At 43.5% G+C, this 20,511-nt stretch overlaps 1 protein-coding gene across 2 annotated transcripts in view; it reads right to left on the bottom strand.

Annotated features, from left to right (window-relative positions):
* LOC144934473 (uncharacterized) overlaps positions 1 to 20,511 on the bottom strand; it is a 96,909-nt gene that overhangs the window by 21,675 nt on the left and 54,723 nt on the right. For both annotated transcript variants that reach the window (XM_078860272.1, XM_078860271.1), the window contains 22 exons: positions 19,948 to 20,136; positions 16,818 to 16,895; positions 15,530 to 15,652; positions 14,357 to 14,624; positions 13,847 to 13,915; positions 13,216 to 13,367; positions 12,624 to 12,650; positions 11,770 to 11,976; positions 11,379 to 11,405; positions 10,599 to 10,661; positions 10,385 to 10,471; positions 9,646 to 9,705; positions 8,850 to 8,978; positions 8,008 to 8,070; positions 7,843 to 7,887; positions 6,169 to 6,294; positions 5,451 to 5,498; positions 3,632 to 3,685; positions 3,331 to 3,366; positions 2,415 to 2,486; positions 2,239 to 2,274; positions 486 to 572 (listed from right to left, as the gene is read on the bottom strand). In XM_078860272.1, the coding sequence (XP_078716398.1) occupies positions 486 to 572; positions 2,239 to 2,274; positions 2,415 to 2,486; positions 3,331 to 3,366; positions 3,632 to 3,685; positions 5,451 to 5,498; positions 6,169 to 6,294; positions 7,843 to 7,887; positions 8,008 to 8,070; positions 8,850 to 8,978; positions 9,646 to 9,705; positions 10,385 to 10,471; positions 10,599 to 10,661; positions 11,379 to 11,405; positions 11,770 to 11,976; positions 12,624 to 12,650; positions 13,216 to 13,367; positions 13,847 to 13,915; positions 14,357 to 14,624; positions 15,530 to 15,652; positions 16,818 to 16,895; positions 19,948 to 20,136 (2,046 nt within the window). The remainder of the gene's footprint in view (positions 1 to 485; positions 573 to 2,238; positions 2,275 to 2,414; positions 2,487 to 3,330; positions 3,367 to 3,631; positions 3,686 to 5,450; positions 5,499 to 6,168; positions 6,295 to 7,842; positions 7,888 to 8,007; positions 8,071 to 8,849; positions 8,979 to 9,645; positions 9,706 to 10,384; positions 10,472 to 10,598; positions 10,662 to 11,378; positions 11,406 to 11,769; positions 11,977 to 12,623; positions 12,651 to 13,215; positions 13,368 to 13,846; positions 13,916 to 14,356; positions 14,625 to 15,529; positions 15,653 to 16,817; positions 16,896 to 19,947; positions 20,137 to 20,511) is intronic.

The raw sequence follows: 20,511 nt of genomic DNA on the forward strand, positions 1-20,511 counted from the left end.
CAAAATAAAGTCTCAGCAGCAGGGAATTCTTAAGGCCCAGGTGCCATAAGGTGCCATGAGGACTGCGTGACCCTGAACGTAGCCCAAATTTAGATAAATGTAACTGTGTTTACATGCCAATAGGGTTTCTAGTTACGTATCTGTTATCCGTGAGGTAAAAAAGCATCAATCAATGATTCCGTTTAAGTTTTGTTGTGGTGAAATAAAGCTACCTTTAAGACGCGTAAATATTTAATTCTGTACAAAGTTGTGCGGAAGTGGTGCCTGCCTGCACTTAAGCCCTTGCCCTCTGGCAGTTGTCCGTTTCTCCGCAATCTGCTCTCGTTTTTCATTACATGCATTTGAGATTGGAGTAATAAAACATCTGCTTTCTTACCGCGGCCAGACGTCAATGAATTAAAAATAAAAGAACAGAATAAATACAAAAAACTACTTCTACACTTTTTCAGTCTGCACACATCATGGGCACTTTTCTCCAGTTGTACCTCGAGTAGGGCTGGGCCTGGAGGCCCAGGGAGGCCAGGAAGGCCTCGTGGCCCCATGATGCTCTCACCATCACGACCTGTTTCACCCTGGAATGACACGAGGATGATGGCACAGCACAGGGAATTTCACCATAGCCCGATGGGTGCATAACAACGTGTTAATTCATGAAATAAAATAAGCTCTTACGCTTGTGATACACGCATCGAGTCTTGGGTGCGAGAACAGATGATTTTTGATTCGTAAACATGTTGCATTTCGATAATTGTTTGTTTACCCTTTTTATCTGGCAACAAAACTGACACCTTTTTTACGAGGAGTCATGTTTGCATAGACCACAATACCTGCAGTCATAATGCAACCAAAAAACATAACTCTGATAATGTATGCACTGTCCTTGAAGTTGATTGGTCCACACCCGTGACAGCTTTCCTTAGAGCCTAGTCTCACATGGTGTTGGACCAGATGATGCCAAAAGGCGCACTTTTTTGTTTGTTTGCATTATGACTGCAGGTATTGTGGTCTATGCAAACATGACTCCTCGTAAAAAAGGTGTCAGTTTTGTTGCCAGATAAAAGGGGAAAAAAACAATTATCATCTTTTTACTGGCAAATGAGGTTCCAATGATGTTGCATTTCATTTACTGTATTCACATGACCCTTGCAGCTACTGGAGGTGATAAATTACAGCCAGTCACAGTCAGCCTTGTTGGTCAATTGTGTTGAACAGAAATGTTACAATTGGTCCTGGCCAGTCATCATCGATCTCGCCTCTTCCTGTGATACACGTAACTTCCAAAGATTATTGGTCATTTGATTCCAAGCCGTTCATGATTTTCCCTCGATGCCTGTTCTTTCCAGATGGCACCAACTCTAGGTGTGATCTAGACAGCCACTCCACATATGATCTAAGGCCTCTAGATACCCACTTCATGTACATTCTACGCAGCCGGTCACAATTTATATGGTGCACGTGGCCAAACCACATTAACCTGTGCATCCTTATTTCCGTGACACAGAGTTGGCCAGTTCAACAACGCACCGCAATACCGAATGAAAACCCCAAATCATGACAAATTGTCAAATGACAAGGGTGTGAATCAATGTAGGCCTAATAGCTGATACTCCTGAGCAAGCAGTTAACATCCACCTTATTGAAAATCCGTACCAAGCACATTTAAAATTAAGGTCAGTGTATGCCATGCCAACCTGCGTAGCATAAACAGCCACGTCATTCTACTGCATAGGTTGTGACGTATATCTCTGATGTAATTTTGGATGGCACCTTGGTGTTGCTCAGTAAAATGCCTGACATTTTGCTCCGCTTGCTGGGAGCTCCTTGAGTAACTGCACTAAGAAACTCACCTTCTCCCACGATCCAGGCAGAGAGTGAGCTTCCCAATTCTAACAGCGCACGGTACCACCCGAAAACACATCAGAGAACTCGTCATGTGTCACTGTGGGTGCAGTTGTTCCAGTGCAGCTTCGCCGTGAGAGCAAAGATGCTGAGTGCAGTCGCCCTCATTCTTGTAACCCGCTTAAGCCCCGTGCTGCTGTATCAGCACTTATTTTTCGAGAAATTAAAGCATAACTCCTAGCGCAAATCGAATCACTACCATTACATGCTCATGGTGAATTTCCCTTTGCCATTTTGCTCATGTGTTTTCATTATGTTGAGTGGTACACCACAACAAAGATATTTTAGAAATGCCAGAATTAGTGATAGTGATAATCCATAGCGTGGCTTCTTTGTTACCTGTTCCCCTTGGTTGCCCTTTTCACCTATAGGGCCCTGCAAAAAAAATACACATAATTATATTCAGCAACGTGCACATTTAATATTGCTGATATTGAGTGTTGTTATTGTTTTATTCCTGCTCGAGCGATGTAAAGAGTACAATGAGGCCTCTGCGAGATGTCTCTCACCCTTACCTGGGGACCAGGAAGCCCAGGATTGCCTTCCTCTCCAGCAGGCCCTATTGGTCCCGCCAACCCGGGGACTCCCTGTTGGAAGATTGTCTTAAATGCTCGTACGTATTCACACGCATGGGCAGCGCCATTGGGGGAGGGGTGAGGGGGGGTTATTGCCCCCGAACTTAACACACAGAGGGTGTAGGGGGGAGGGGGCAAACAATAAACTCTCCATAAAAGCCAAACACGCATGTTTTACTAAAAAAAATGCCATAGCATGCGTTAAAAAGTATACAATTGTGTCACTGCAGTGGAGAAACGCTGTAGCAGATGGCTACATCTGAATCTTAGGCAGGGACTTTAACCCCTGTTGTTCAAATGTTAAACTCAGCTTCCTTCTGTCCTATCCCCTGAGCTATAGCGCCTTCACACAGAAGACAAAGATGTATTCCAACTTAAAATCTGTGGCGTCACATCATCCCCCAGCCTCAGGTCCCACCCCCCAGAAACATCCATCAGAGTAATTTAATAATAATGACAACTTCTATAGTGCAGTAACATTGAAGCCGTCACAAGGGCCTAACAACTTGTAAAAAAATGGTGCTGCTCACGTTTAGCTGTATATCTAAACAATAACCTCATCCGTAGGAGTCTGCGAGTTCAATTGCATGCCCGAGCGAGATATCTGTGCAAACTGCCTCGATGAAAATTAAAATAATTATTGAAATAAGAAGAAAATTCCTTTCTGGAAATAATACTGGTATTAAGATTGTAAAACGCCAAAAAAGACAGCTATGGCGAGGCATAAATTCTGCATTAACCACACATAGTGGTAAAAGTGGCAAAAAATATCCCAAATAAGTTGTATATATGTGATAGCATCAGGGTTATGGGTTGCTCCCATGCTGCACTTTGAATGTTCACCCAAGGTACTCACCCGAGGGCCTTGGTCCCCTTTCTCTCCCTTTTCACCCTGACAGGCAGACGGCACGTTCATGCTTACAATGTGGCAGGACGTGATGAAGCATTACTCGCACTGCGTAGATTGCAGAGCAAATGGTGTTTTTTAAATGTTCCCAAATGTTTCATGTTTGAATCTAAAAAGTGGGTTTTCATGCAGATGCCAAATAAGTTCATTGTAGAGTCATGAATCAAATTATAAGCAGCAGTGGCATGATGCACGAAACATCAAGAGGTACAGTTTTCTGAGCCACACAAATGTAATTTGACAGACTTACTCTGAGGCCTGGAAGTCCTGATGGTCCCACTGGACCAGGTAGCCCTGGTTCTCCCTGTGAAAAAAGTTAGTCACGGTACTGAATTAGCTGAGCAATATTTAGAAGTGCATTGATAACGATAAACACAAATGGACTACAGAATGTCAATTCCAGAGATGATGGAATAGTTCAGGTGTAATGTTTTTTTCAGTCTCAATGTTTGACTCATGTATAAAGATCTGTGATGAGCCTCTTTATAAAGTGAGGTTGACAGAAAGTCATTGAGCGACCATCACCGAAACTCAGCTTATAAATGTCATAAGTAAAGATCAACATTGCATTACGTCAAGTCAAGGTCAGCATATTTGGCTTTCGATTCATTCCTTTGTTAACTCTTTATATGCCACCGCACTCCCATGCCATGTTCCTGACACCACGGGGAAGTGACTTGGTCTGGTTTTCAAACCTGGTAAGCCACGGCTGCCTGGGGAACAAACCGAGCTTCGCGGCTCACTTTCCCAAGGGGCATGCAGGTTTTACCCGGCCTGCCCTTGGATGCAGTCGGGAACATCATGGCGTCAAAGTGGAAATGGCACGAGGAGTTAATAAATGACGTCCCTTGCATAGTTCAAAATCAGATTATATATAAATACTTTTTTCGGCAAAAATTATCCGGACATTTATATTTAAAAGAATATAAAAAAGCATCTTAGCAATAGTGTTACATATCACACGCCAGTGATACATTTCGAAAATGTTATTTATTTTCATTTAAAATCGCTGCCTTCTGGCCATTGAGAGAATAGAGGTGGTTGGGGGAATGAAGTGGGAATGTTCGAGCCCATGGAGTGTTTTAGGAGGTCCACTAAAACATTGGAATGGCCCAGCACATCTCAGGTCTGCTTTACAATGGCCGTGATAACGCAACACTCGCCCGCAGATCAATGCTGAGAGTGTCTCTTCCTGGGCCAGACGGACTGCCTAAAATTACATCACTCTGATTGAAAGGCAAAGTTTTGATGAGCTAAAGCAAGGAAAGTTTGTTTCTGTCGAAGAGTGCAGTGAAGTGCGCTGGAGTGATGCTTCCACATCGATTAACCAGTAGGCATTTTATAACAATAACCACATTTTATCCAACAATAACCATTGGTACTTGCTTTTTTATAAGTGCAAGCACATAATTTAAAAGCACCTTTTTTCTGAGCTACGTCCCGTTATTTAAGACAGAATGCTGCTGCTGCTGCTACTAAATTTCTCATCTGCACCTATAAAGAGGGGACCGCATCACCGCAATACTTCAAATCTTTCCAATGGCTCCCAATCCAATCATGGAGCAATTTCAAGATTGTGCTCACAACTTTAAAATCCTCTTTGGGACTCGTACCTACCTTTCTCCTCTCATCTCACTCTCTTCCTATCCACAGGCTCTCTGCTTCAGCAAACCATGCTTTGTGTCAAAGTGCCCTGTCAACTTTCACCCAGTCGGAAGACGATCATTACTCCTGTGCTGCCCCCATTATCTGCAATGCCCTCCCCCAGTCCGTGCCGTTGACTCCCTGCCAGTGTTCAAGTCCAGACCAAAGAACTTCCTTTGTGCCTGTGCCTGTAAACAAACTGCTATAAAATAATTATCTCCCCTATTTTTGTGCATCGTCTGGAGATGCGGTTGTACTAAGACCCTATACATCCACATGTACTGTATAATCAGTGATGTGATTTTTGTTTCCATGCAGGTGGACATGACTTTTTGTTTCTGTCAGGATATTGGTCTGAACTTGTGGTACAGTAATGGTGATGCCTATGCCAGGAGTTATCGTGCGATCATGGGTGTGGCCCTCACAGCAGCCCCTGCACGGGATTTGGATCCAACGCCAGAGCCTTCCTCCTCCTAGGAACCACGCACAAACACGAGTCACGCTTGATAAATACAATGCATTAGGCAAGCAAAATAATATTTACTGTGAAAAAAAAACACGTGGGCTTGGGTCGGTCATGTTGCTAGAGGGGATTGTGTGGCCAGTTGTCGAAAATAACAACGGGGTGGGCAGCCAACATGGGGGAACGTTCGCCAAGAAGATGGAGTGATGAAATTAACTGGTTTTCCAGGTGCTAGGTCAATCGTTACATCGCAAGGACCATGAGTGATGGTGACGGCTTGGGGTGGCCTTCATCCAGCTGTGGAGTTATTCTGGCTGATGTTGATGAAATGCATTCTGATGTGAATAACGTAATTAATATCTGCAATATAAATGTAACACTATTTAAGTACACAGGGACATTATTTATTCTAAATTTATTCCATAGTATAACAAGACAATTCAGAGATATTTATTAACAAAAATATGTATATTAAGGAACGCTTTCAAATGTTCAAAATTAGCATTATCAGCTAATTCTGTGTGGCAAATGAGCAAGGTAAGTGTGAAGGAAGCCAACCGAATGAGGTGAATAGTTTCACTACAAACTGACTTTCTGATCTTTAAATGCATCCGCTCCGTGTGTTTCTTAATCGGCAGGTACATACAGAGCAAAAACCTTACACACACTCCGAGGCTCACCTCAAATAAGCCCACTCTGGTATGTGCGGGAGGCCCTGGTGGACCCGGAGGTCCAATTGGGCCAGGCAACCCCAGTGGCCCATGGGCCCCCTGAGGTCCCATCAACCCTGGCGATCCAGCATCACCCTGCACAAGAGAGGGATAACACATGAGATTACAGTGATGGCAAGTGGTGGTAACACAGACTATGTGATACAAAATTAAGCCTTTTCAAAACAATGTTTTATTCATTATTTATATTGTAATCGTGCTATCTGTGCCTTCGTCACAATAAAATTAATTTCCACTTGGAACACTGCAGCTTACCATTCATCACCCTGTATCAGAGATCAACCCTGGAAGATGATGTCACAGAACTACTTCTGAAGTTAGTTAAGAGCCTCTATCCAAGCTAGGGGCACAAATTTAAATGCACAATATATTTTTTGTTACATGCCCACCAAAAAATCTTTGGAATAGCTAAAGCTGGAATGCAATCTTAATAAAGTGAAAAAAATACAAACATTTTTAAGGATTTCATTCAGTCAGTGACCAGGCTGAGGTCATAAACTTACTACGTCTGCTAGAATTAAAATCCAGGTTCTCAGGAGTGCCAGTTTAGTGCTGCCATCTGGGTCACCCGGATACCTCTCAAATGCATTTCATGTGAAAACGGTGCTCGTAGATGTTTCCAATTGCTTTATTAAAGACGTTGCTTTGTTTTCATTTTAACTCTTGTCTACATTGTTTAATTACACATATAGCCTAATTGAGTTCCAATTAGGCCCTGCATTTGGATGTCTGAGTAATATATTTAATGAGTGTTTTTCATTTGGGAGGAAACTATAGTATTCAAAGAAAAGCCAAACAGATGGGGGTGGGGGTGGGGGAGGGGAAACACATTGGTCCGCACAGATGGGTTAATAAACCCACGAGCTGGACTGACATATTTTCATATTTTGGCCACCTCGTGGTCCAGAAGGCTAACACATTTTACGTGATCCATCAACCCTTCCCTCCAAAGTGCTGGATTACGAACATGTGCTAACAAGCTCAGATATAATAAACGTTAGTGTATGGTAAATATCTGCTTTGAGTATATCCACCATACAGCTAACTGAAGGCAACATGGACGTTCTTATAATAAGAATCATGTGCCAGACAATTTTTGCCCTTTATATACTCCACATGCTTCACAAAAATAAGCAATAAAAGATTCAACATTGAAAGACATCAATAACTTTATTGTAGTCTTTTCCCATAGTGTTATCCCAAGTGTGTTTTTGGCATCATGTCATGAAATAAAGATTCCATTCGGATCTCTGGCAGAACAATGCAACCACTTGTGCTCGAGAACAGCCCAAGTAAGTGGATATCACAGAGCTACATCTGAGATCCCTTCAAGTGATCTCTGATGCACACAATAGGAGGCAGCACTTTCCCCGTGGCTCTGCTAATGACAGCAATTCTTGATGTATCACCGATAGAAAAAATATAGAACGTTCTCAAAGGAACTCAAGTACAGAATCAAATTTAAAGTAATAGATTTTGTGCAGTAATTGGTGACCAGGCAGAGATCATCAACTCACCACACTTGAGAACTCAATTTAATCACAAGTGGCTGCCTCGATTTGATCCCAAGGAGATCATTAACATGTTAATTTTGAAATTAGTCATGATGCATGAATTTCATACCTTTGGCCCAACTGGCCCAGCCTTTCCTGCCTCTCCGCTATGTCCCTGTTATGAGGGGGGAAATACAAAGCAGAAATATCTCAACATCATCCATTTAACATCATCATTGTCATGGGTATTATTAACTGTGCACACTGCGGTAACCACACAAAGATGAAAACTTGCCTTGTCTCCTTTGACCCCTTGTTGACCCGGAAGTCCATTCTTCCCAGCAGGGCCCACAGGTCCCTGAGAACGATCCAATACAGAACATGAATGTGCACGCAGTCTCTGGAGTTGCCACCTCTGAGGCTCAAAAAAACCGACAGACAGTTGAAGAATATCTCACAGTATGGTAAGAGAGAAGAGCTACAAATAACTGCATCATATTGAATGGCGTGTTATTGCAAAAATGAAACAAAACAACTGTACAATTAATGTCCTGGAAAGATGTACAAATTTCCCAAGACAACTACCTCAAAAGGAGGATGTTCTAGGAAAGACAGAAAAAATGGCAACCCTCGGAGCCCTACATCAATTCCAGTAAAACTCTGAAGTGTATATGAACATAGCAATTGCTAAATTAAAAGCATTGCCTCACAAAGCTGAGAATAAAACTGTAATAATCATTGAAACACTAATTCACTAAAACATTTATACAATTTTCTTTCAAAAAATGTAATATTAGTCTACATAAGCACCATTTAATTTTAAAAAGGAATAATCTATCATCTAGCTGCAAATAATGAAAAATACTCTTTTTGGATTCATTAACACACATTGATAAGAAACATGGAGTTATTGTTTTGGTAAAAAAAAAAAAAACATATGCAGATTGGACGGGATGTAAGTTCTCAGTTTAAAGATGCAGAGGTGGAAAGAGATGGAAATACCATTGCAAGGAGATATGGTTGAAGAACATGGTCATACACCAATGGCCCAAAGGGGCCAGTGGACGAAACAAGACTATTATTATAATTGCAAAAACACTCTGCTTAATCAAATGCAAAGCTTAAGAGACAACAGACCGGCGCCCCTTTGGCTCCTGGTACGCCGGCCAATGCGGTGAGGGAACTCAGGTTTCCCGGCTGTCCAGGGGGCCCAGGAATACCAGGAGAGCCCGGAGGCCCGGGAAGGCCGGCCGGACCCCGGGGACCCTGCCACAAGGGGTCACATAATGACATATGGCATCAAGCGTTACTTCCTGGTGATTCACACGACTATAATATTACATTGGGAACTATAGTAATGATAATCTATTTTCCCAAGGATGTCTGCCCCGGAGATGGAACAATAAGAACAGCTTGTGAGTAGGTGCTGGGTGGTTTGTTGCATTACAGGACGGCGAGGGATAGAGATGGCATGGGGTGGGCTTCATCCAGCAGTAGATTGATTATTTCTGATGATAAATTATGCCCCACGAAACCCTGTAATAGTAGAACGTTGGGTCAACATTGGGCCAATGGTTCCAACCACATCCCAACGTTGGCCCAAGGTTGAATGTCACTGGGAAGTCTCACAGACTATTTTCTCACTGGGCTCTTTTAAAAAGCAAGGTTCTACACCGAGACGTTTGGCTAATTCCATTAAGGAGTATTTAACATTTGTGGGAGGACTCGACAATGCCTGGAGAAAACCCATACATACAAGGGGTAACATTTTTAGCTTTGCGGTTCTGTATAACTGATGAATCCAATACTATACAGGCATATCCTTGGCCACTTCATAGCAACACCTGATATTGTTAGCAGACCCCACAAGGTATATTCAACATTTGTCACAAACAATTTTGCAAGAATTGAAAGTGTAGTGGTAAAGCCTCACTCGGATTGTGTCCGTGTCATCGTCATCTGAGTCACCTGACCCCTCGGCATCACCAAGGTTCTGAGGAAAATTTAAACAGTGATTAGCACAAATTAACTTGGGCAGCTTCAGAGGTCAAATCAATTTCTAGGTTCACTTCCTCCAACCACATTTTGCACACTGCTTGCACTCCAGCCACGACCAATTTGATTCCACAAATGCCTCAATTATGTAGCTGCACTTGGCAGAGCCATGTTTCAAAGCTCAGTTCGCTCCGCCTGAGTCGTTTCAAGGCCCCGGTTACGGTTATTTAGTTGAGGAAATTGTTTCCATTAAAAATCAAGTAACTTGAGGTAATCAATCCCATTCATTAAAACAGCTAATTCATTCATTTGAGCCTATGTAGCCTCGTTACATCTAATAACACATTGTATTTGTATGCTGCAATGGGAGATCAAGTGGCACGGTGGAGCAGTGGTTAGCGTGCTGCAATATGAACCCAGCGACCTGAGTTCGACTCCCAGGCAAGGCTAGCATCAGTGGTGATTCATACCAGAATTCATGCTGCCCAACCAACTCCGCCAACCCGCAATGACCACTATGGTAAAGTATGATCAAACAATCCCCTTGACTAACATGGCATGGGGAAGAGGGGAGCTTTAGGCCAGCGGTGGATTAACATGGGCTGAAAATGGGCTGCCAGTTATTATGTACTCGGAGGTCAAGCGAAAGCCATTGCGGCAGGACAGGATGATCTTACCAGTCTGCTGCGTCGTCCTGTCGGGCCAGGTGGCCCAGGAGGACCAGGTGGCCCAGGGAGACCTGCTTTTCCAACTCCAGTTTCACCCTGTGATGACGATACGAGTTGCACAACATACATTTTTTTACATCCCTGTAAAGCAAGCACACTTTGGGACAAAAAAAAGAGAGACTCAAACGGAATTTGCATAGATTCTGTTAACACATAGACTCACTTTTTCTCCTTTAAGACCAGGATCTCCTGCAATTCCTGGAAAGCCAGGGGGACCCTTCTCTCCCTGCACAAGAATATAAAAAATACAACAAACACGTAACAGTGACAGGGGTCTATAACAAGCAGACGTCATGGTGCATTCTGTTCATACGTGTATTTCTGTGCAATATTTATTATTGTGTTATTTATTTACTCTTGTGTATGCTATTCTTTGCGAAAGAAAAAGAAAAGATTTCCTGGAGGAACATGAATGAATAACAACACAGCATATGTATACTTGTATTATTTAGGGTGGATCACGATCAACATCATGAAATAAAGAAGAGTGGAAAACTGAACTTGACAATGAAAAGCAACAAACCAAGGTACCTAAAGAAGAAATGTTAAATCATATATATTACCCACTGTAACTTATGCACCAGAAACATGGTGAGTGGCACATTTTTTTTTTACAAAAGCTTAAATGTGCAAGGTAGCATGGGCAGCTACAAGCTGGGAAATACACCAAGAGACAGAAAGAGAAACACATGGATCAGGGATTGAGTCCAAATATGAGACATCACATTTATCTGTTAAGAAAAGTTAGTGAACTTGGGAAGGACACATTGGTTGAAGGGATGATGGTTAAGGCAGGTAATGGAATAGCAGCCAGAAGAGCAATCATGGCCAAGTGAAAGACCACCGCAGAGGGATGAGAGATGGAAACAACTTGGAGAAGCCTTCATTAAGCAGTAGAAAGATCATGGATGGTGATGATAATGATGTGCGCTATATAACTTACAGGAAGACCATCTTCTCCTGGGTCACCCTGGCAATGAACACAATACAAATATAATTAATGCTCACTTCTCAAAGGGTAAACAGACCTCTATGACACTAATTATAGATCAGAGCAAAATAAGATGTTTTCCAAAATTGGATCGTAGAAACAACAGGCATAAGTATGAATGACACGTATATTAACAATCTCTGATTTGCTAACAAAATCATTACAATGGCCAATACAGATCTCACAACAACATTTATCAAGAATCTTTGTTTTGACTTTGGAAATATAACTCGATGAACTGTGAAGCAAAAAAATGACAACAGAGGATGATGTAGAGTCGTGTAAAACGAGAAACGAGGACTGTGACGAGGACTTTGACAGGGACTGTGCAATGGTCACGTACGGGTTCGCCAGCATCCCCAGATGGGCCAGCTGGGCCAGGTGGGCCCGGGGGCCCAGCGAGGCCCTCCACCAGCTGGGCGACGGAGCCGTCCCCTCGCGGCACCACCGACGTCACGGGACCTGGGAGGCCAGGCTGACCTATGGGGCCCTGGGGCCCAGCGTCACCCTTGCCCCCCTTTGGCCCAGGGTAGCCAAAACCAGCTCCACCCTAAAAATGTTAAAGGAAAAAATGGGACCGAGCGCAGGAAATTAGGCCAATATGACGAATGACAAAGAATAGAGCATTAAGTTGAGCTGTAAAAATACACACATCTATAACCAAATTATCCAGAATGTGCCCAATCTCAGCTAAGCAGGCTTTAGTCTGGATAGTGCTTGGATGAACGACCACAATGCATAGGCTGCTACGCTACGCAGAAGCCCGTGACACCTGCGTGTGGGCAGCGGTAGGCAAGGAAGAAAATTATATTGTTGACTGTACTTTGCTCTCAGCCTTCATTCACCAACCCAGACACTGACCAGCATTGTGAAGTATGGTCATATAACCCAAACAACCCGAAAATCGTGGGCAGGTCTTCATCCAGCAGTATATTTATAGTATTGATAGTACATGTTATATGTACATTGCGTGTCAATGACAGTTAACCAATTGAGCGCATTAAACTATTACTGTATGAGAGTTTTGTATGAAACTGAACACCTATATAACATGCACTATAAACAATGGAAACATAATTGTCCTTGTATTTTTTTTATATGATTGTCACAGGGGAACACCTTTACAATGACTTAACGTCCTGCACCATGTGTCAGTATGATTGCCGATCAATAACATTACGAAGCTTAAGAAATTACCTTCACACCAGGATCTCCCATGTCACCCTGCAAATATATATAAAAAAATGATTAGTAGTGGAAACAATAACGAATAAATAAATATATTTATTTGAATGCATTCCAGCAAAACACCTCTGTTCAAGGATGATGTCAGGGCATTATTGGGGGATCCTATTATTGCAAAAATTACTCCTGATATCTACGTGGCAATCTGCAGATAACTGTGAGCAGGATGAGTTTGTCGCCACTTACACAGTCACTCTTCTTGACTAAGAAAACAAATAAATGTGCTGCAATTGGTACTTCTGGGATACCACTTCCAACGAGTCTCTACCCGCATATAAGTGCAGATCATAGGATACATTTGCCACCATTTCAAGGAGACTCTTCATGAGAATTGTATCTTATTATGTTAAATTTTTATTATTTTATTATTTCCCTTCTACGTAACTTTACCGAAAGAACCAAGAATATGAGACTCTTCTACTCCTTAAATAAGCGCCTCATCATGGGACGACTCGACGCATGCAGATGAAAGGAAGAGTCAATAATAGAAGCATAGAATGAGAGGAATTTCACCGTAATATTCGTGGGGGGTGGGGGGGGGTACCTTTTCTCCCTTGGTTCCAGGAACGACGTCACCCGTCATGATGCCGGTGTCTCCTTTGGGCCCAGGTGGACCCTGAGTGCCAATATCGCCCTTCTCTCCCACGTCGCCCTTCAGACCAGTGTCCCCCTGCTCACCCTTGGCACCGCCAGAACCTGTGAAGCACGAGAGAAAGAGGCCAGCCAGTGTCAGGGTCATCCAGGTCCCACTTGCAGTATATCATCGCAGCTTCTCCCCGCATCGATTTCTCAATCAGTGGGTGCTCCGTAAAAAAAACAAGCAGGGGAAACCACTTGAATCAAACTTTATTTGTGCGAGTTAATTAAAGCATTGTATTTTCCAGAATGGAATATTTATTGACTTACTTATTTCAGGCGACTAATGGTGTTGTGTACATGTTGTGTTTATAGTAGTGTCTTGACTGTAACTGCATGCAATGGCATAGAATCTGTTACATGCAGCAAATGTTTACAATAGAACAAAATAAAAAGGATGTACACATTTATATCCTGTTCTTAAGTAGGCTACGTTTATTTTGAAGGAGATATACATTGTTATTCATTCCATCGATTATTAAATATATAAATGGCACTTATTTGAACAAAAAATAGTGAATTGGAAACCCAATACCCACCTGTTGGACCAAGAGGGCCTCGCAAGCCAGGAGTCGCTCCACCTTCAGAGGCATCCGAACCAGGTTCGCCTACAAAATGGAAGCAGTTCATCGTGTAAACAAGGACTCTTAAGTGATAGACACAAGATGTCTGATGGGCATAATTAAAGCTACCAAATTTACGGGAGGGTCAACCGTGCCACAGGGCAAGCTGACAAGTCCCTCCTTCCACAAGCCCCACCCACCTTTATATCGCCACATCCACACAATCACTAGCACCGCCACACTGTAGGGTGTCCGCATTGATATTGTCCCCGCCCCCTACTCTTTATACCCCCCCAACCCCACGAACTTACGAAGGTAGCTCCACCCTTTTGCTCGAATCTTGAGCCAACCAAGACAAAATCCCCATTTTCTACAAATTGTTCAGGACACTGTGGCAGCCTTTCTGAAAGTGTAGAGTCCAGGCCAAACCCAGGACAGTTTACAGCTTCAGCCATCAGCTCGATGGCTCGGGCTCCACGTGCTCACCTTTCTGGCCTTTAAGTCCAGGGCTGCCACTTTCTCCATGCTCCCCTTTTTCCCTCCTCAAAAGCGCCTCTCCAGGTTGGCTTGACACAATGGCTGCCTCCTCCCGTGCTGGCTGTGTGTCCTCCTTGAGAGGAGGATGGGCCTCCACCTTGGAGCGAGAGTCTGACTCTGGCCGAAGCCGGGCGTCGTGGCCTGGTCTGGGCCTTCTCCTCTCGGGCGCCATGGTGGGGGGAGGTCTTATTGGCTGCTGGTTGGGGTGGCGCGTCACCTGTGCGGTAAATAAATGATACAGTAATTATAATATGCGAGGCCATACATCAGCTAAAATACCTCAATATAGCATTTACTGCATGGGTATAGTACGGTGTACTTTCATAACGTGAATGCTTTGGTCATGCAATGGTTCGCACATTGGACTTGTAATTCATAGGTCAATGGTTCGACTTCTTGGCATGGCAATTGAAAGAATGGGCACGTTAATTAATTTCCCCACGTCTGTCAACCCAGCAGTATGGATGCGATTAGCACAAGCTTCAGGTAAACTTCAATTGAAGTAAAAAAAAATCTTACGTTACAAGCACATCACATCACTTGTAATGCTTGGGAACCAAACACTGTAAAGTACTTTAAGACTTTCACACTGGGAAGTCTTTGTCCGATGACTGTGTGGTACTGTAATAATACAATGATCCTCAAGGGGGCAGAATAACCACTGCCCTTGAAACGGTCTCCGCAGAAAACCCATAACCAATTGCCAGCTGGAAATAGCATTTCACCAACGAGCAAATGGAAAATAGCCACTTTATAACAGACTACACTAAATTCTCAGATATTGAGTTTTCTTACTTACCGCACAAGCCATTTCATACAGTCAATGAGGGCAAATAGGCTGTGTGCTATTTGTGATAAATTCCTGTGGTGCTCCCACACAGGAAGACTTTATTGTGAATGTCTTGCAAGAGTGTGGCTGGGGAGATTTTATATGGTAAGATTGGTGGTTTGCCTCCTCTGGGGTACAAAAAAGCAGGACATATCATGGGAAGAATATATCACAATTCCAGAAGAGGAGGGGAGAACCAACAATCAGGACATTCAATGTGCCAGGATGTGAGGCTGTCCTGGGAAACCAAGGACAGGTGGCAATCCTAAATATTGGGTGCAGAAGCAGCTCACCGTCTCCACGTTCCCCGATCCCCCGGTCTCGCTATGATCGTGCTCACTCTCTACGTCTTCCTCGCTCTCTTCCTCGCTCTCTCCATCCCCGTCGTCGTATCCACTGCCCTCCTCACCAGATGCCTGCAGCACCAAGCAAAGTGGGGATTTCCGAGCGACACAAAGAAAACCGTCGCATTCCAGCGTGCCAGCGCTAAGCTGATCAGAATAACTACATTTTGGAGTGTGTTTTCTTGGGACATGCACGACATATTGTGCAAATACACGGTCTACAATAGGTCTTGTTTGCATTCCCAGACAGAGTTTAAGAAAAGTGACCTTAACACCCAAAAAAAACCCACCAGAGAGGTAAGTCATTGCATGAAGATTGACTGTCAATCTTTATGCAACAGCATGCAATTGTTGTTAATCCACCTCCACGGACCACCCATGCGGTGGACAATTATCAGAGTCCAATAGCAGACCACAGTGCCACTACGATCTGGAACACACCAGAGGTTATGCCATCGTTTTTTCTCCATCACTCACCCGCTTAGCGTCTCTTGAGGAATGTACCTGTGTGATGTGTGAATACAGTAAACACAACAGCCCTGTTTGCATTCAAAAATAGACCCAGAATAAACACACGAATATTTGCACTTGGCTTCTCAGATAATTGTGTTTGTGTGTGTGCTCTTCTATTAGTTCAGCCTGGATAATTGCTTTTAGCTCAGTGTGTTTCATTGCCAGGTGTAATTCGTGTCTTATTTTTTATATTTTACGTGAGATCCTATTTGCGTAAGAGTAACAGCTTGTTCTTTTAAGATTGATGACAACTTGTTGTTTATAATTGGTAGAAATAATATCATATACAGGTTGGTGAGTGGTGGGTGCAGTAGATAACGCACTGCATTATCAACACAGTGACCTAAGTTCAATTCCTGGCCACTGCTAACATCAGTGATACATGCAAAACCATTCTGGGCACTCCTTGACCAATCCACATAGGCCAGCACGGTGAAGTATGGTTATACCACACCCCGTGACAGACGCAACATGGCGAGGCCTTCAACTACCTGTGGATTTACTAAGGTCTATAAATAATGAAAATAATTACTTAATATATAAAATGGGACTGTAAGCACGGTAACGTTGAAAGTGCATAACATTTGTATTCGACCGCCTTCACAGTGTATGCCACGTATTGACCAGATCTCATTGCAGTTGTTGATTCAAACCATCAGGCCTGTCTGGATGAGGCCAATGGTGAGCCTGCTCAACGCCAGGCTGCCCGGTTACTCGCTCTCACCTCACGGTCGTCATCGTCGGCACACTGCTCTGCAGCAGCACTGGGGTCAGGCCGGATGAGCATCTGTTGGATGGCCCCCTGTGTAAAGACGGCACAAGAGCAAAGTGTGTTTACAGCCTCGCTTGTGACACTTACATTCAATTCATAGCCATGGCTAACATTAGTAGCGAGTAAGATCTCAACCAATCCTGGCTCCACCCACCCCTTCATCAACCCACATGGATCAGAGTGGTGAAGTATGGTCAAATTACTTCCATGACTGTCATGACCTTCATCCAGCAGTGGATTGACAAAGGGCTCTAAATTGCAAAGAATATTTAAACTGACAATCTAACATTTTTACAATGGTTACGCGTTATTTTCCGTTCGAACATCCTCTCTCATACTGCTAAATTTTGGAGCATTTATTTTTTACATTGCAATGGACTTGTGTTACGTGGTATAAACACTTAACATTTCACGTGCTGAAAATAAAATTGCAATTGGCTGGTTTATCTTTCCAAAAGTGTTTATTCTTTGAATCACAGCTGAAAGGTAACCCCTGCTGACCAGAGCCTCTGAGCCTATAAACAAAACCACTTATTTTCCCATGCCCCTCTCTGGTCCCACCAACGACCAGACGCCCTCGGGCACGAGAAAACCATCCTTCCCAGGGGAGCCGGGAAACCAGAAGCCACTGGGGATCACTCTCTACATTCGTGTGGATCGCTGGGGAAGTATGCGGGTTTGTTTTCTAGTTGAGACATTATGCGAGGGGCAAGACTATGAGTGGATGCATGAGCGGAATTTTGCATTGAGATCGTATTTTTGCTTTGATGCATTCGACTGTCAGTCAATCAAAGAGTATTAATGCTGAGAATCAGCGAGGCCGAGTGGGGAGTTGTGGATATTAGGGAGTATTGTCCCATACGTGGCTCCTGTATGAGACTTGAGAGCCCAAAACAGAAGCTCTCAAATGTGCGTTTATGGCAAAATCTGTACAATGTATTTTATTTGAGTTGTATTATTACAATATGTTATATACAAATACATTCTATGTAAGTGGAGGACTATTTTGAACAAACAAGCTATTTTAGGTAGTATCTGAACTGCTATGGCTCTTACATGATTCTTTAGACGCGTAATTTTCACCCTTTCACAGATCTTTCTGTAATTTTTTAGGAATACATTTTCAGATTTTTTTTGAGGATCCTTTCAATTGACAATTCGATTGTTTTATGACGAAGGCATCTTAGTTTGCCTCCCTGAGCAACTCTCGTGGCATTCTAGGAAAGATTAACAAGACAGCTTTGCTTCCCCGACAGCCCTGCCAGTATCAATTGGAATCCCAGTGAAAATTTTTTAAAGGGTCAAACGTACCACCCACGTACAACAGCAAGGATGTAATGAATTACTATTATTATTCTTGCATCCATCAAAGGGGCAGAAAACGAGCCAGCTGCATAAGCATTTGTCCCGCTTGAGGGAGGGACTAAGCTCAAAAAAACTCCAAAGCAGCACAAAGAGCAGCAACAGCGACTACAGCAAGTCCTCAATCTCACTTCCTTTATCCCGGTGGCACGCTAGTTACTGATTGAACAAGCTTGTTTTTAAACACATGCTGCCGCACAATGGATTTCCCAATAATATCAGGGTGAGCATCATCTCAAAGCCACTGTTTTAAAAAAATTGTCAGCAGGAAAAAAAATCGCCAGACCCGGCAAAGTCTGAATTACTATAATATTAATGCTTCATCTCTCCTCTTTCCACCTCCTGCAGATATTTCTCAAATGTCACCATTTCCTAAATCTCCTGGTGCCCTTTTCTGCCCTACCCCATGCCCCAAGAGCCCACCTTCGCCCATCTCAATGAAGCAAATCCTCTCCCAGCTGCATAAATGCCATAGCCAGTCACCACTATGTGTTATCGTTCATGTTAATTATTCAGGAAATACTGAAGCATATCAAAATTATACCTGCAAAAGAATACCTGGAAAAAAATCGCTAAGGTAAACAAGACACCGGAAACCTCGCAGCGATGTTAGGACCACACGGCGGGATCCAATCAAAAGCATTTTCCTGACCCCAAATCCACCTCTCCATGGGCCAGATTTCAAATTAACAAGAGGATTCTGTTCTCGCCTAGCATTGCAATGCCGCGGGGGTGGGGTGGGATCAGCAACCGCACAAAGCCAGATTTCTTGTGAGCGGGATGACGGAGCATAATCCCACAGAGGAACATTTTCTCTGCTACTCGTATAATAATGGTGCTTCCCTCCCAACTGGATGTTCAACACTTGCGCCATTATGCACGGGCTGTGAGGTTGCCCAACAGATGTGGGATATTTCATGCGTTGGGAACCACGTTTTTCAGCAGGGGGGGTAACATGCGAAGGTTTAAAATCCTTCCTCATTCACACCCTCTGCCCCCACGGGTCAATCCTGTACCAACACAAGCTCTTAGAATGCTCTCCGCACAGTTCCTTTTCAAAGTGGTCATTCAATGCAGCCACTGTATTCACACCAGCAACAAGAAAGCAGTGATTTGTTTCACTTGTGCCTCTACAAGCTCCGAGCCCAGAAAACATTTCCTAAATTCCTGTTACCTCCTTTGACACCGCCAGGCTGTCGCCAACATAACCGTGCCAACAGTGTTTAACAATATATGCCTTTGTTTTAATTGCCCTTTCAAGGCCAATGAATGTGCTCCAGTACTCCCTGCGGACTGAGGTATAGGCAGATATGTGAAAAGTTCAGATATGTGAACATATATAGAAAATTACAGTTACAACGTGCACAGGTACCATTTGGGTACGGGCAGTTAGTTGTTCAGGTCAGATATGCGAGAGTCGGATATGCGACCATTTACTGTATTATCGGCTATTTTAAATTTCTTGATTAAAAAAAATGTATACCATATCAAACTTCCTTGAAATGAAAATGCTATTTACACTCAGTTACTAACTCTTTCTCTCTCTTTGCTGGGATAAGTCCATGAGATCATGTGGGGTACCAGTGGGGTTATGGGATGGATTCCACGCTTAACCTTGCCCATATGAGCTATCGGCTGATTGCGGAGCAAAGTGGAAGTTGCACGGTTTAAATGTGGCAAAAAAAAAAAGCTCTCTGGCCAGAGGCCCAGCCAAACTTGCCACAAACTTGTCGGAGTCAGCATCGCCACCGTGCGCAATGAACACGTTGGCCTCCTCCTCGATGTCCAGAGGATTGCTGGAACGCTCGATGGCCGACCGCTCGACGAGTTTGCAGTCGAAGTAGAACGAGACCGTGTCGCCGTCCACGGACACCGCCATTCGCACCCAGCGGTTCGTCGCCACGGGAAGCTGTAGCGCGCAAACCACCAGGGACACGTGCATGAGCGCTTTTGTCTTTTTAACAAGGGTGGCTGCGGACGACCAGAAAATGATACAACTTCCCAAGCTTGCTTTATTTTAAAGAGCCTGCAATAAATTATTAAATGAATAAAAATATCAACGGGACATCAAAAACATGCCTGTTGCCCTGCATCACGATCACGAGCAGAAATATTTTCATTTTTACAACATGTCCTTCAGACCGAGTACCTTCGTTTTTAATTTACAGTGCGATTAATATGGGGTAAAGTGTGGGTATCCCCTTTTTCCAAGATGCCTGGCCAGCATAGTAGAGTAGGCCAAATACCTCATAAGGCCACCTTTGCCAGTAGCAAGTGGTTTTTT

This window comes from Lampetra fluviatilis, chromosome 10, assembly GCF_964198595.1.
Source record: "Lampetra fluviatilis chromosome 10, kcLamFluv1.1, whole genome shotgun sequence".
Taxonomy (NCBI): Eukaryota; Metazoa; Chordata; class Hyperoartia; order Petromyzontiformes; family Petromyzontidae; genus Lampetra; species Lampetra fluviatilis.